This window comes from Sarcophilus harrisii, chromosome 3 (genome assembly GCF_902635505.1).
Source record: "Sarcophilus harrisii chromosome 3, mSarHar1.11, whole genome shotgun sequence".
NCBI lineage: Eukaryota > Metazoa > Chordata > Mammalia > Dasyuromorphia > Dasyuridae > Sarcophilus > Sarcophilus harrisii.
The window spans coordinates 359,058,416-359,073,393 of record NC_045428.1 but is presented as its reverse complement, the minus strand read 5'-3'; the positions used below and the strand labels follow the sequence as shown (position 1 = coordinate 359,073,393).

At 36.0% G+C, this 14,978-nt stretch overlaps 1 protein-coding gene across 1 annotated transcript in view; it reads right to left on the bottom strand.

Annotated features, from left to right (window-relative positions):
• Positions 1-14,978, bottom strand: part of CBL (Cbl proto-oncogene) — a 97,797-nt gene that overhangs the window by 4,294 nt on the left and 78,525 nt on the right. The window contains exons 7-15 of the mRNA XM_031960127.1: positions 14,756-14,843; positions 14,194-14,325; positions 13,777-13,980; positions 7,677-7,808; positions 7,214-7,591; positions 3,643-3,737; positions 3,013-3,168; positions 1,831-1,931; positions 1,074-1,256 (exon numbers count right to left, since the gene is read on the bottom strand). Of these exons, the coding sequence (XP_031815987.1) occupies positions 1,074-1,256; positions 1,831-1,931; positions 3,013-3,168; positions 3,643-3,737; positions 7,214-7,591; positions 7,677-7,808; positions 13,777-13,980; positions 14,194-14,325; positions 14,756-14,843 (1,469 nt within the window). The remainder of the gene's footprint in view (positions 1-1,073; positions 1,257-1,830; positions 1,932-3,012; positions 3,169-3,642; positions 3,738-7,213; positions 7,592-7,676; positions 7,809-13,776; positions 13,981-14,193; positions 14,326-14,755; positions 14,844-14,978) is intronic.

The window sequence follows — 14,978 nt, the reverse complement described above, 5'->3', positions numbered from 1 at the left end:
CAAAATCATCAGTGACATTAATATAATAATGTTTTAAAATGAAGAAGACACTAACCAACCAATTGTCAGGAGAGAATCTATTTCCTGCCCACTTGTGAAGATGGATCCTCAATGATATATCATAACATAAAACTTCAATCAAGAACTTTAGGGTTTAGTTTCTCATCAGTCTCCAAGTATTGAAGGGGAAGGTAAAGGAAAGAACAAACCTACTAAATAGCACAGATACTTATCAGGCACTTTTCCTAATTAACACACTGCTACCGGAAAGACAATACATTTGTATAGTACTTCCATGTCCATTATTTCATCTGATCCTCAACACACTTTGTGAGGTTCTCAGAACAGGTGGCATTATTCTCATATGTGAGATTTGAAAAAAGACAATTAAATGAGTTGCTAAAGAACACAGTGAAAAGAATATAAGTCTTCCCAGCCCCCAAGACAGTATTCCTTTTATCCCACTCCCTCTTTGCCTGGGAAATCCCTGAGTCCTAGAAAGAAATTAACCAAAATTGCAATATAGAGAACACACAGTCTTCAAAAAGGAATTGCAGATTCCCTGGTCAGCTCAGTGACAAAGACAACTCTCCCCACTATTTCCTTGTGAACAGCTGTCATCCTGGGAGATGCCTCAAATTTTTTAAGTGACAGCAACTTCAGTTACCATCCTGTTGGGTAGTAACAGGTGCAAGATTTGGCCCTCAATGGCCAGTATCCAAATGTGGGCTGATTCCCCAATTATGCCTAGTGCCATCTCTAGATCCAACAAACTCTCTTCTGTAATGGGAAAGAAGCCAGAAACTATAACCATTTGGTCTTAAGTACCAAGCTTAATTACCAGTGTCATTATGTATACTTGGAATAGCTAGTAATCTTAATGGCCCCAAGCAGAACATGAACTATGGTTTAAGGACAAACTTAGTATCCTTTGGCAAACACTGTGGTCACAATCTTCAAATTGGCCAATACTATTAGTGATCCAGCTTGGAGCCTACTCTCTTCCTGTCCACGCACGTGTGCACGCGCGTGTGCGCGCGCACACACACACTCACTCTCTCTCTCTCTCTCACCTGTTGTGGGATCACTGTCCAAAGACATCCAGCTGAAGGAAGAGCTGGCATTAGAAATGTCTGAGAGAGTCCGACGGGCCAGGACTGCTGGCACTGGGGGCTTGGGGACATCATAGCCATCATCCTCATTCTCTGACTCCTCAGGACCATTGCTGGGAAGGGTTGCAGCCAGATCTCCCTCAACTAACAAAAAAAGTTATATTTTACAAATGTTTCTTAGTTAGGAGTAGAACAAATCAAATCCTACGGGTTAACTGAGAACAAACACTCAGATCTTTCAAAAACTAGCAAGCAATTCAATTGACCTCAAATGATCACTCAAAAGCAAGCAAAGGGCTCTTAGTTCACTGGCTTCCTAACCTTTCAACTCAGCTAGTTAAGAGGAGAATTAAGTACTCCCCACCCACATACAAAAGAATTTCATCAATGCTCCAAAGCAAGGGGAAGAGAGGAGAGCCCAGAGCCAATAAAGCAGGCCCAGGCAAAGTAACCTTTAAGGCCTCCAAGCCTAGGGAAGGAATTAAAAACAAAAAAGGTGATTGGTCTGTAAATACAGCAAAAAATCAAAACAAAAACAAAAACAAAAACAAAAACAAAAAAAAAAAAAAAAAAAAAAAAAACTCGTTTGAGATTTAGTCTCCAAACCAAGAAGATGCTAGACTGCTAACCACATATACCTATCACTTCAGTCAAGTTATTTGCAAGAGCCAAAGGGACAAAGGCTCCACCTTCCATAGGCTTAAATTGGGGCACTCACCTGATACACTACTGCTCTCTAGACCAGAAGTTGCTTGCGACTGAATGTTGTACATGGCCTCATAGGTGCAACTATCAATCTGTTGCTCTGAATCAAATGTTCTGAATAGGGAAAAAAAAGAAAGAAAAGAGCATGATAAACTTCTTCAGAAAAAAGCCTAGCTTTTCTGTGACCTAAAAGACAGAGTATAAGACTTAGTTACTTCTAACAACTATTACCCAGATGCCAGTTCTCTTGTGTGTGTAATCAAACAGAAAAGCAAAAGGAGTGCATAGTTTAAAGCTTTTGCTGATGTTGAGAGAAAATGGAGCTAATAATAACTGCAAAAAAAGGACTAAGAATTAAACTTAAATATGACTCTGTTTTAATATTGACTGAAATGCTGAAAAAAAAAAAATCAGGTGGTATACATACTAGAGCAATGATGTCACCCACACCATCCAAAACAAGAGGCCAAAAGACAAAAAGGACCAAAATATTCACAGCAGCACTTTTTGTAGTAGCTAAGGGTGAAGGGACTAAGTATTTATACAGCACCTTCTACCTGCCAGGTTCTGGTCTAAACACTTTTTGATTCTCCCAATAACCTTGGAAGGAAGGTATCATTATCACCTTCATTTTACAAATGGGAAAACTGAAGCAACCAGAGGTTAAATGACTTGTCCAGAGTCACAAAGCTGTTAAGTATCAGAGGTAGGATTTGAATTCAAATCTTCCTGACTTCAAGCCCAAGGCTCTATATCTACTGGGCCACCCAGCTGCCTCTAAAGAGGGAGAGAACATTTTTGCAAAAGACAGACAAGGTGTGCAACTGCAAAATGAAAAAGTCAAATAAATTGTGGCATGGGAATGTAATGGACTATTACTGCACTCTAAAAAATGATGAATATGACTAATTCAGAGAAACATTGTAAGATTTATAAGAACTGACACAAAGCGAAGTATGCAGAACCAGGAACAACATATACAATGTCTACAACAATGCAGACAAAAAGAATAAAAAGAAACTGAATACTGTATGATTATAGTGACAGGGAAATGTAACTTCTTCCTTTCAGTGCAGAGTTAGGATCTGATGGAAAGCAAAAGGCATTCATAAAATTTTTTTAAAAAAACATAAATAAAAAAAGATCAAAGTCATAATCATTGCACTAGTAAAGTTTAGGAGTGTTGGAAACTTACTGTAAACTGTGGGTCACCTCCAAAGGTCGTTTCAATTCTATCTTTTGGAGGCTGGAACCAGGAAGCACCAGAGGCCGAGAAGAAGGAGACATATATTCTGCATCCTCATCGCTTCCACACTGCTCCCCAAGGGGCAGTTTTGGGACAGGAAGAGGTCTGGAAGGTGCAGAAGATGAAATACCACATAGTAAAAATCTAATCAAGTGGAGCTAACAAATAGGTCAAGAGCTGGGACACTACAAAGTTTGAAATAAAGCTTCAAAATGGTTTCTTATCAAAGAGATGGCAAGCAAATTAAGTCTTAAATTCATGTTAACCTTTTCAAATCCATTAATTCTTCTGACAGGAGAAATGACTAGTAGAAGATCTCAGAGCAGGAGAAACTATGACTTCCTGTTCTAAAGATATACAACATTTGCACAGCTCCTTGGTTCTTGACAAAATCAATCCCATAAGTTTTATTTTAAAGATTGGGTCGTAACGGACAAGGAATTCATTTTTCATTTTAAAAATCCATAATTAGTATTATCAGGGAACTTAACTCTTCTAGAAGCATATTCAACTTTTTAAATTCAATTTTGAATTACCCCAACAAACCTATTATTGGTTAATTTGGTTTTAATAGCATACCTGGCAGCAAGAGAATAGATGGCATTAGCAGAAGAGGAAGGCTTGATTTTAGAGTGCTCAGACTCTGGCCCAACTAATGAACTATTGTTCATGTTCTGGAATGAGAAAAAAAAACTGATTAAAAGCTCTTTCCTATCACAGTAATGCATTTAAATCTCCCCTTTGCCTTTATCTACTTCATCCAATTTTAATATTTAGAATTTTCTCCCAATGCCTCACACCTAGATTTATTACAACTTAGTAATTATACTCAATTTTAGCCCTTTAAGAAGGCTCATCTATGAGAAGGATCATCTAAGAGTCAAAGAAATAGGATTATAGATTTACAGCTAGAAGAGACCTTAAAGGCCATGGCATATAGAGGTTAAATGACTTGCCTCAGATCGCACAACTAGTACAAGTCTGAGGCAGGATTTGAACCCTATTTCTCCTGAATTCAAATCCAGTGCCTTACACCATGCTGCTTCTCAGAATTTACTCTATAAAGACAATAGAGACATGACATTAATGAACTAACAATTTTTCTAGCATAAACATTTATACAAACTCAGATTGACCTTTACATACTGATAACTACTTACTTTTTTGACTTTGGATTTTATAGCAGAATTAGGCTCTGCTCATGTTGGGGGGGAGGGAGGAGACAGAAAAAGGAGGTGACTGGACTGAGTTGCTGTCTTTTATATCCTTCTAATGCTTTCACAATTCAGTTTGGAGGCTTGTAGGTTTTTTGGTGTCTTCTATGTGGTATGTATGATGCAGAGAAAAGTCTGAATATTGCCTTCCTGCTCTGATCTTTACACATGTGGGGTCCCTGTTCCTAGAAACTAGGGCGGCTCCTCTCTGCCCTGGAACTAACACCCAGAATTGGGTAATAGGTAACAATGGTACCAGATCTCAGTGAAATACAGAAGTCTCCTAGATGATCTCCTGACAAGATGTTCACAGTCAACTTACTGTACTAGACCGCTACTACTACCCCACAACCCACAGTCCACAGAGGATACTGCTTCCACTATGTTCAGCTTCTGACCAGTCCCAATGCCAGTGTCCACAGACCTCTCTTCCTATCTTCCTAAGCTTCCTTGGGCAAAAGAAATGATTCATTTTGACTTTTTGCTGCCTTTTCCTGCTCAGAAATCTGTTCAGCATTTTCTGTGGCACTTTTATAGAAGAGATGTGGCAATTGGGACTTCCCACTCCTCCATGTTGTCTCTGTCCCAACCAGACAATTATGAAAAATTACATCCATCTGATCTGTTCTTTCCTACAGGCCATCTATCTCTTACCCTATAACTGCCTGTTGAATATGATCTGCTGCATTTAAAATTTAAATCTTGTACCAGTCATCCAAATTTGAAACTTTTTTGACTTCTTACCTATAGTTACCAAATTATCTTTTTTCCTTTTTCAATCATTCTTGTATATATTTTCCTCTTTCCATTCTCACTACTACTCCTCATGCTTTATCATCTTTCCCCTAGAATCTGTCATTCTGACTTCACTACTATTGATCCAATCTTCCATGTTTAAAATCTAAGTTATTTGATCATTTCCTCTCCTTCACATATCATCTATCTATATATAATTTGAGCTCTGCAATTTCTCAATGATTTATTCCCTTCTCCTTTATTTCCATCACCTTTATAGTTAAATATAAGCTTTCATTACCAACTACAAGATTATTTCAATAGGATCTAAACAGGTTCCTGACTCCATTCTATATTCCCCTCTAAACCATACTTTACACATCTACTAACCTTTTTCTTTTTCAAATTTACAAACTGGTCATTACACTCCTCTGGTATGTATGATGCATTCAAAATCCTTCAATACCTCCCTATTTCCTACAGAATTAAATTCAAATTCCTTTGGGCAATCAACATGCTCTACAATGCAGCACTGCTCTACCTTTCCAACTTCAACTCATACTGTTCCCAGCTCTTCTTTCCTCCCAACCTATTGTCTTCATATAATCCACACTTCAGTTAAAGGGATCTAACTCCCAGCATCTTAAATTGTGACATGTGATTCCATATAAGGTCATGTAAATGGAATTTGTAAATTGTGATTTATTATCAGTAAAAATTTGATTTGCATACCTATTTTATATATGTAAAAGTTTAAGACGCATTCCAGTCTAACTCACTGTTTTCTATACATGTCCTATTGTAATACATCTCCATGTCCCTGGTGTATGATACTTGGAATGCTCTTTATTCATCATTCTTTGCTGCCTAAAAGGCTGTCTATTGAACTTCTACTTATTCTTTCAAGTTCAACTCAAATGTTATCTATCCGAGAGGAAGGCCCACTTCCCTGATACCCACAGTCAGTAATGACTCTCTACTCTTCTTCCATGGGCCTAACATAACACTGTTATGTTATGACAGTTATGTTATAACTGTCTGTTAACACACCTTTGTAATGCATGTGCTATTGAGTTCCAGTTATTTGTGTGTGCTTGTTACACTACTGGAGTATAAACTCTATGAGGGCAGGATTACAATTTGCCTAAACTATGTATTTCTGGGGCAGTCAGGTGGCACAGTGGATAGCATATTGAGCCTTGAGTTAGAAATTTTCATCTTTCTGAATTCAAATCTGGTCTCATACTAGCTGTATCATCCCTTGAAAGAAAGGCAAGTAACTTAACCTTATTTGTCTCAGTTAAGCTGGAGAAAGTGTTTTTTTCAAAAACACTCCTATATCCTTTGCCAAGAAAATCCTAAAATGGTGTCACACAAAGAGTTGGACATGATTGAAAAACAACTTTACAAAAAACTGTATCTGCCAGTACCAAGCATAGTGTTCTTTATGTGTAATAGGCACTAAACAAATTAGACTACTATAATCACTTAACATTTTTAGAGATGAAAATAATCTTAAAGATCATGTAGTTTACCACCATCCCTTATTTCATAGATGAAAAAATGAAAGCCCAGAGAAGTTATGTGAACTAATCCAAGCTCAAACCATCACCAATGGAAGAATATTTAAGATCTTGCTTTTACCTCTGTTCTTATATTCCCCTTACCTAACATGCTTCTTCTCCCACCCCTTCTTCATTTTTCACACACTGCCACAAATTTAATCTTCCTAAATGATCATTTTCATTATGCCAAATATACACTGCTCAATTTTTCCATAGTTCTTCACTGTCCAGAGAATGAAATCCATTTTCTTTAGCCTGGATCCATGATGTTTCCATGATTCTAGCCACCCTTTTTTGTCTTATTTCCTACTACTCTCATCCATGAATGTCTGCTCCAAACCAGTCTATTTTATCATTCCTTAAAAAGTCCCTGTCTTTCTGTTTTTTCCCTAAATTTGGAAAACTCTCCTTCCCACACATAAGTTCTACCCATGCACTGAAGTCCAGATCATCTTCACTAAAAATGATCCCATTTCCTACTCTTTTAGGATTTATTGTCTCCATTCTCATGAGGACTTATATTACAGTATGGTTACCAGAAATATATAATATATGCTTTATATTCCCCAGAGTACTTATTCACAGAGCTCTGCACACACTTATATGTTTTAATAGCTTCTAGTAAAACTGACGTACCACTGGAGCATCAAGGCTGAAAGTGCTTCCATGCCTAAGACCATCAGCTCTTGGATCCATCTGAGAAGGCAGTGAAAAAGGAAGCGAGTGTCGATTGGTCAATTCTCTGCCTGACCAGGGGTCACCAGGACTTAGGGTAGCCGTAGGTACTTTTGGTATTGGGCGGGGAAGCCATGATTCTCCTGGGTGGCCAGAAGGAAAAGGAGGAAGTTTGTCCCTGGATGGACAGTCTCCTGGCGTACACGGTAGTGGGCGTCTCTGAGGCCGACTCTCTGCCCCAATGGAATGTGGTCTGTCTGGAGGAGGTGGTGGAGGAAGATCTCGAAGTGTAGGAGGGATTGGCAAAGGTTTGTCCTTATGAAGGGAGCCAGGGGTGATCTGTTGAAACATAATGGAAGACAATAAGTATCCACTTGTTCAGCACTAAAAAACAGGGAAATAGCAGAGATAGAAAAGTTTTTACCTTAGAAGTAGTTCCAGGACTAGAAGCACCTGAGGGTATAGATGTTCGCTGTTGCAAAAGATCCAATCGTGGTGGCACTGGAGGAAGAGAAGCTTGTGGGGCCATGGAGAATGGAGAAGGAGGCCGTTCAACCTAAAGTAAAAAATTTGTTGCAATGAGTTTCATGTTCTATGGAGAAAAAACTATCCCAAAATAGCACAGATTTTTTTTCCAAAACAGTATCTAGCAATTGTCACACAAACACAGGACAGTATGGATATGGCATAATCAGCTGACATAGTCATCCATCCAAATCCCTATTGAAAAAAATATTCTTCTAGAATCAATGATAAATTCTACTGGGATTTCATTGCCTTCATGCCACCATGAGAGGGCACTCAACCCATAAACAACAACCAAACAGGGATTCAGTTAACTATCAGAAAATATATTTGGAAGAAGAATCTTAATTTTCTCTCATGATGTTGCTTTAAAAACTCATATCACTTCAAGTGGAAAAAAATTTTTTTGCTAAATTGCTCTCTTATTTTTGTAATGTTTTCTTTCAAAAAAGGTTAACTGCTAATGCTTTTGTTTTCTTTTTTTTTTATTATAGCCTTTTATTTACAAAACATATGCATGGGTAATTTTTCAACATTGACCCTTGCAAATCTTCTGTTCCAACTTTTCCCCTTTCCCCCCCACCCTCTCCCCTAGATGACAGGTAGTCCAATACATGTTAAATATGTTAAATACAATATATGTATACATATTTATACAGTTATCTTGCTGCACAAGAAAGATTGAATCTAGAAAGAAAGTTTAAAAAAAAGCCTGAGAAGGAAAACAAAAATGCAAGCAAACAATAAAAGAGTGGAAATGCTATGTTGTGGTCCACACTCATTTCCCATAGTTCTCTCTCTGGGTATAGGTGATTCTCTTCACTACTGAACAATTCGAACTGGTTTGGATCATCTTATTGTTGAAGAGAGCCACGTCCATCAAAATTGATCATCATATAATATTGTTGTTGAAGTGTGTAATGATCTCCTGGCTCTGCTCATTTCATTTAACTGCTAATGCTTTTCAAGGTTAAAAATGCAGGAAAGGAGCAAGAAGATATCAATCCGAGCAAGTCACCAGGAAAAATAAGAAAGATAAGAAAGTATATCTAAGTCCATGTAAAACAGGCTTAATATGGAGTTTCTTTTAAGAGAAAGTAGAGACTAAACATATATCCTCTTATTTTAAAGTCTTCATTAGCTCTTTGTATCTACTAAAAAAAAAAAAGGTTAAACATCTTAATTTTACATTCAAAGCTGTACCTTATCACACTCACAATTCAAACCTTATTTTTTCAATCTTTTGCTTTTCTTTTTTCATCCATTTGTGCTATATATACTTTCAACAAACTAGGCTACTTTCCAATAGTCAGATATCATATGTCGTTATCATCAATCTCCATGCTCTTGCATGGTCTTTCCACAACTCCAGTGTCATGTCTTCTATAAAGTCTTCCTCAATAAGTAAAGATGTACTCATATTTCCCAAAGGACTCTAGTCACACTTCTCTCATACACTTACACAAGTAACTATGATATATGATGATTCAAAGACCAAACTATACTATGAGTTCCACAAAGAATCATGTTTTTTATCTTTGTATTTCAGAAATACATCCAGACAATATTTTTTATATAACAGATGTGTTGATGGTCAAGTCTACTAAATTCTGAAGAAGATGAATGAAACATTTACAGAAGAATTTTTTTTAAACTAATGAGCATCTTCAATTCTTTTAAAGAAACATACTACTTAGTATTTCAATTTAAGAAATAGAACTAATTAACACTTACCTTTTAATTAAAGTAAAAATAGGCCACAAATTATTTGAAATGAATGGAAAATTTCTTTCTATCTTTCTGCACAAAGCAGCAGAATGAACAGATAAGCACTTGGCACAATGATCTATGTAAAATGCCCCTCTGCATTCACAACAGAAAGCAAAATTGATAGAAGAGAGTCAAATGTATAATGAATGCACTCAAAATAAGATGACATCCCATACATTTCCTAAACAAAAACCCTGCACTTACATCAGTCATTATTGCTGAGTGGAAGAGGGAATAAGAGAAGGAAGATGACAGATCTCATCTTCTGAAGTAGTTTTTGCTTACTTCTTTGGTTAGAGAAAGGGCTCAATTTCTGCTGACACGGCAATAAAGGAAACTATAAAGCAATATTCCTTGAGGAGAAAAGAAGATTGATCTAGGCTAACTAGGATAATAGGTTAGGCTTTTCTTTTTTCTCATCTAGTCACAGTTACCATGTCAATTTTCCCCTTGAAATGTCATATCAGTTCTTTCCTATCCATTCCTACTGCCATCATTCCTTAGTTCAGATCATCAATTGAGGCTTAGGTTGTTACAACAACCTAATAACTAAATTAATTATTTCTAGCCTACCTCCAATCCAATTCAGCCTAAACTTAAAAGCCACCAGTGATTCCCAATTTCCTCAATGAGAAGAATTTCTGCTTTCCATATTAAAGCAAGCATTTAGATGGATAACCTGCAGAACTTGCCCATCAATTTGTATATCTAGAGCAGATAGTACAGATGGAAAGTGATTTGGTCACAAAGTTGAAGAGAAGAAAAGTAAAAGAAAAGTGAACAGAACGCCTCCAAAAACAATAACTTCAGCTTACCATGAGAAAAGGCAATTTTTTGAACACTGAAATTCTGTTATTGTTGCTTTATGGAAGTTAAACATGAATAAAACACTCTCCAAAGGACTAAAATGAATCACATTCAGAGGCAATAGAAAGATATATAATAGGTATGAATAGGCTACAAAAATATAAGCAGTAACATTGATGAAGAGTAGTTAAAAAAAACAAACAAAAAAAATTGTCCTCAAAGAACTGTATGATAATATGAGTAAGAGGAAGACAATCAGAATAGTCCACTGAGGCTTTTACAATATGAAGAAAAAATAAGGAAGAGCTCCAGAGGATAGACCATCTGGGTGACCTGTGGAAAAAGTTATAATATATTTGAGAGCTAATGAGATCACAGATACAGTTGAGTATTTGTATTTGAATAATATTTCTTCCACAAGTGTTTAACAGCCTTGTGAAGGTGATCCAGGATTGAGAATCTTCAAAAGCACAAGAGGATAAAGATCTCAAGGGTGGTGAAAAATATTTAATTGATTTGGTAGATGATAGGTTCAATACAGTAGGAGAACAAAATGAAGGTATAGTAGGATAAGAAACCAAATGGATAGTCAGGAGCTGAAATTTATGGTAAAGATAAAGAGTAAGATTCAGCAGGGTAAGGCATAAGGAAAAGATGGAATAATAGGAACTCAAGATCACAGAGGAGAATTTCAAAGTTCAAAATCATAGAGCTGGCACAATTACAAATGATGTTGTGATTAATATTATGATCATCTCTAAGAGGTTGAGGTGAAGTGAAGATACAGATCATGGGAGTTAATCTGGTGATGAAGTGGAAGCCCAGCAAGTTCAAGGAGTCATTCAAATGTATACAGAACTGTCCAAGTATGAAGGCAGGGAGGGAAAATTTAAGTACTGAATTCTTTGAGAAGATAGAAAGTGACCTGGAACCACAGCAACAAGGATCTAGATTGGGTGATGACTGATGGAATCAAACAAGTGAGCAAGGAATTTCCTAAGCTTATAGTTCTGGCCTTAAGTATTAGGGGACACGAGAAAAAAAGTCAGCACCAGAAAAAGAAACAAGTTTTTGGTACTACAAGAAGATGGAAAGAATATGAAAAGAGAACTAATACATTCAGGATACGGCTTTTTTGAATATAATGGCCCCCTATTGTCTCAACTTCAATTCCTACCACCTCTGTTTCAAGTATACCACAACTAAGAGCAGAAGTGACCAGAATTAATGCCATGTAATCCCCTCATTGAATTTGTCCTAGGTTCTGGAATTCCCAGTATGGCTCAGGTCATTGATCTCTGTTTGGGTCTATATATTTTGCTTAGTTTCCTCTATTAATTTTTTTAATTCAACATGATCTTTATTTAATCTCTTTATCCTCTGATATCTAAAAGACATTGTCTTCTAGAGTACATATACCCAGGCATTCATTTAGACAATTTACAGAGAAATTGACAAAAGCTAAATGTTACTATTAAGCAGGGAGGGATATTTCGTTGGAATCTAATTTATAAGCAATCAGTTCTTTAATATTTTCATGTTATGATGACTTGTTTCCTCATACACAACTTGTATTTTGCTATAACTTTTGCTTCCCCCTACACAATCTTAAAGGAAGGTTGTATGGAATGGTAGATAAAAACCTGGCTGTGAAGACTAAAAAACGTGATGTGGGATTTGGGCAAGTTACTTAACCTCTGTTTACCTCAGTTTTCTCAGGATAATAATAGCACCTAACTTGAAGGGTTGTTGTGAGGATTAAATGAAATATTATTTGTAGAGCACTTGGTATACTTATTCCCTCCACTCCTTTTTTTCCCCCAATGTATACATTGGTAGAATTTCCTCAAAGGAAAGTTGTTTACATCAATTAAATCACAAGTTCAAACCAATGCAAAATGTAATTTCTCAACTGCAAGAAATCAAATAATGAATATTTATTTAATGAAGCTTCCCCTATATTTTTAATAAAGATATTTTATTTTTTACAATACTTTTAAGAACAATATACTTAATATTATCCCCCCCCCCCTCTTTTTATTATTGCCTTATCTGAAATCATGACTGTAATTCCTCTGCTTCTGGAACTGTATGAAATATACTAATTTTATTCCAATTCTTTAGTTTTTACGACCAGGTCTGTATGTGAAGTGAGTTTCTTGTATAGAATAAATTGTTCGGTTTTGTTTTCTTGTTCATTTTTCCATTCTTTTTCATTTCATTAGGAGAGTAATCTAGGCACACTTAGGCTTATTTATAATTATTAAATTAATTTTACTACTAAGTTCTTTTAATTTTTTTTTCCATCTTTGAAATCAGTTCTTAGTCTTATTTTTCTTACTCTATTCTAATTACCTTTTTGTACTTTTTTGTACCATTTTGTACTTTTCTTTGCTTCATGGATTTGTGTGGCATAAAAATTCATTGACCAGCTTGTTGGGCCTCTTGTTCATCTACTGTCACTCAATCTCATTATTCAGGTCATGCAAGTATTATGTTTTAAAACATTAGTGGATTGGGAAATCCGTTGGGTCACTAAAGATGGAACACTCCAAAGAACAATAATATTTGTGTATAAAAATATATTTAGTTTGGAGGGTTTTTGTATCTTTTAAGTTCACAATTTAAAAAAAAATTAAAACCCAAATCTTTATTTCCTCACTGTTCCCTATTTATTTCTCCAGAAGCAACACATAGGATTTAACACACACACACACACACACACACACACACACACACACACAAACAGTTCTCTAACTTTTCTTTTGTCAAAAACACAAGATCCATTTCTCTTGCTTTAAAAAAAAAAAAGTTCCAGGTTTCTCTGTGCACCTTAAAGCATAATACAAATGTAACAATAATTATTATGATAAAGGCATTGGGGTAGTTAGCTCGGACAAAGACTTAGCAGTGATATAATTTCTAATATTTTGTGTATAATATGCATCAAAATCTGATGAAGCACAATATAGCGGAAAGACCACTAGATTTGAAATTACGGGGCCTTAAACAAAATACCAGCTCTGCTACTTAGTAGGATCTACAATTTTGGACAAGCTGTTCCTGTTACTGGACTTTGGTATTCTCCTCCATAAATGAAAGGGTTGGCTAGATAATCTATCAAGTGCCTTCCAGTTCTAAACTTTTTATCATATGAAGATTCTCTGTTCACAAATAAGATAAAAGACATACTATTATAGCAAAACTATTTATATCCTTAACCTCAGCAAAAGTGCCTGCCACACAGAAACTTAATAAATTACTAGTTCATTGACTGAATTTCCCTATCCTGACTATTTTATCAACCAATGTATCTAGGTAAAGCAGCTTAGGATACAAAATTCTTATACACTTTGTTTTTGCATCAAATGATTTACTATTTCACCAAATAACTCAATTAAGTCCCCTAGTTGAAATATTACCTTGGCACAGGCCAGTTCCTTCATCATGAAAAGGGAGTCATCAGCTCTTTCATCATCATCATCATCATAATTTGGTGAAGGAGCTCCTTCTGCTCCTTGCCTAAGTAGGCCACCTCCTCCTCTGGGATCAAATGGATCCACCACAATAGGCTCTGTACCTTTAATTTCACACCGACAGAAAGGGCAACCTTGACCTTCTGATTCCTGTTAAAGAAAGAGACATCTAAAAGTATTTAAAATATCTTAGCATCAGGATAGTATAAAAAAACATTGTATAGTGATGAAAACTAGATAGATATTTGAAATATAAACTATTAATCACAGGTCATACTTTTATTACCTGAAAAAGGGCCAAAAAAAAAAAAAATCTATAGAGGGACCATCTTTGACTGGAGAATGTGGGATTTGGAGCCCTACCTGCCAAGCTGTAAGACAGGATGTGCACATAAGGTGGCCACAAGGTTCAATCTTCACATCTTTATCATTTTCAGCACATATTTTACAAAGCTGGAAGGTGGAGCCCATCTCACAGTACAATTCATATTGTTCCTTATGAAAAAAAACAAAGGTCAGTTGGTGTGCTAGAACCATGCATCCTAAAATACAGTTCACTCAAAAACATTACTTGTTTCATTAAGTCTTTCTAGAGTTTAAAAAAAAAATCAATTCTAAAAGAGTGCTTAGAATTTCTTCCTTTAAAACTAGCAATATCCACTCCTTGTGCTACTGGCCTATAAGGAAATATAATGACAAGACTAGTTTGAAAGAACACATAAAATTATTAGGTTAATAAAAGTTATCAAAACAAAGACATCTCAGATAGTATTCCAAACTCCAATGGAGTTTGGACTATAGATGGACCTATACCTTGAGACTTCAGAATTGATTTAGTTCATTTTATCAAACTGCACTAATTAATTCAGTGGCTTAATTTTTGAGAATAGGGAAATCGCCATGCGAGAATAAATATGCAGTTAACCTGGGTAACTTTAATGTGGTCTTGAGGAGTAGGCTCACATAAGCCAGTCAGGTCTGGATTTTGATTTCGTCCATCAGGAAACAAATAGCTGAAAAATAAAGAAATAAAACAAGACAATGTTCTTTTTATTCTCTGGATTACAACTCTAGTCTTGTGTGTCACTGTTACAAAACAGTAATAATAAGACATGAATGTCATCACTTGAGAGTTTTTAGAACAAGCT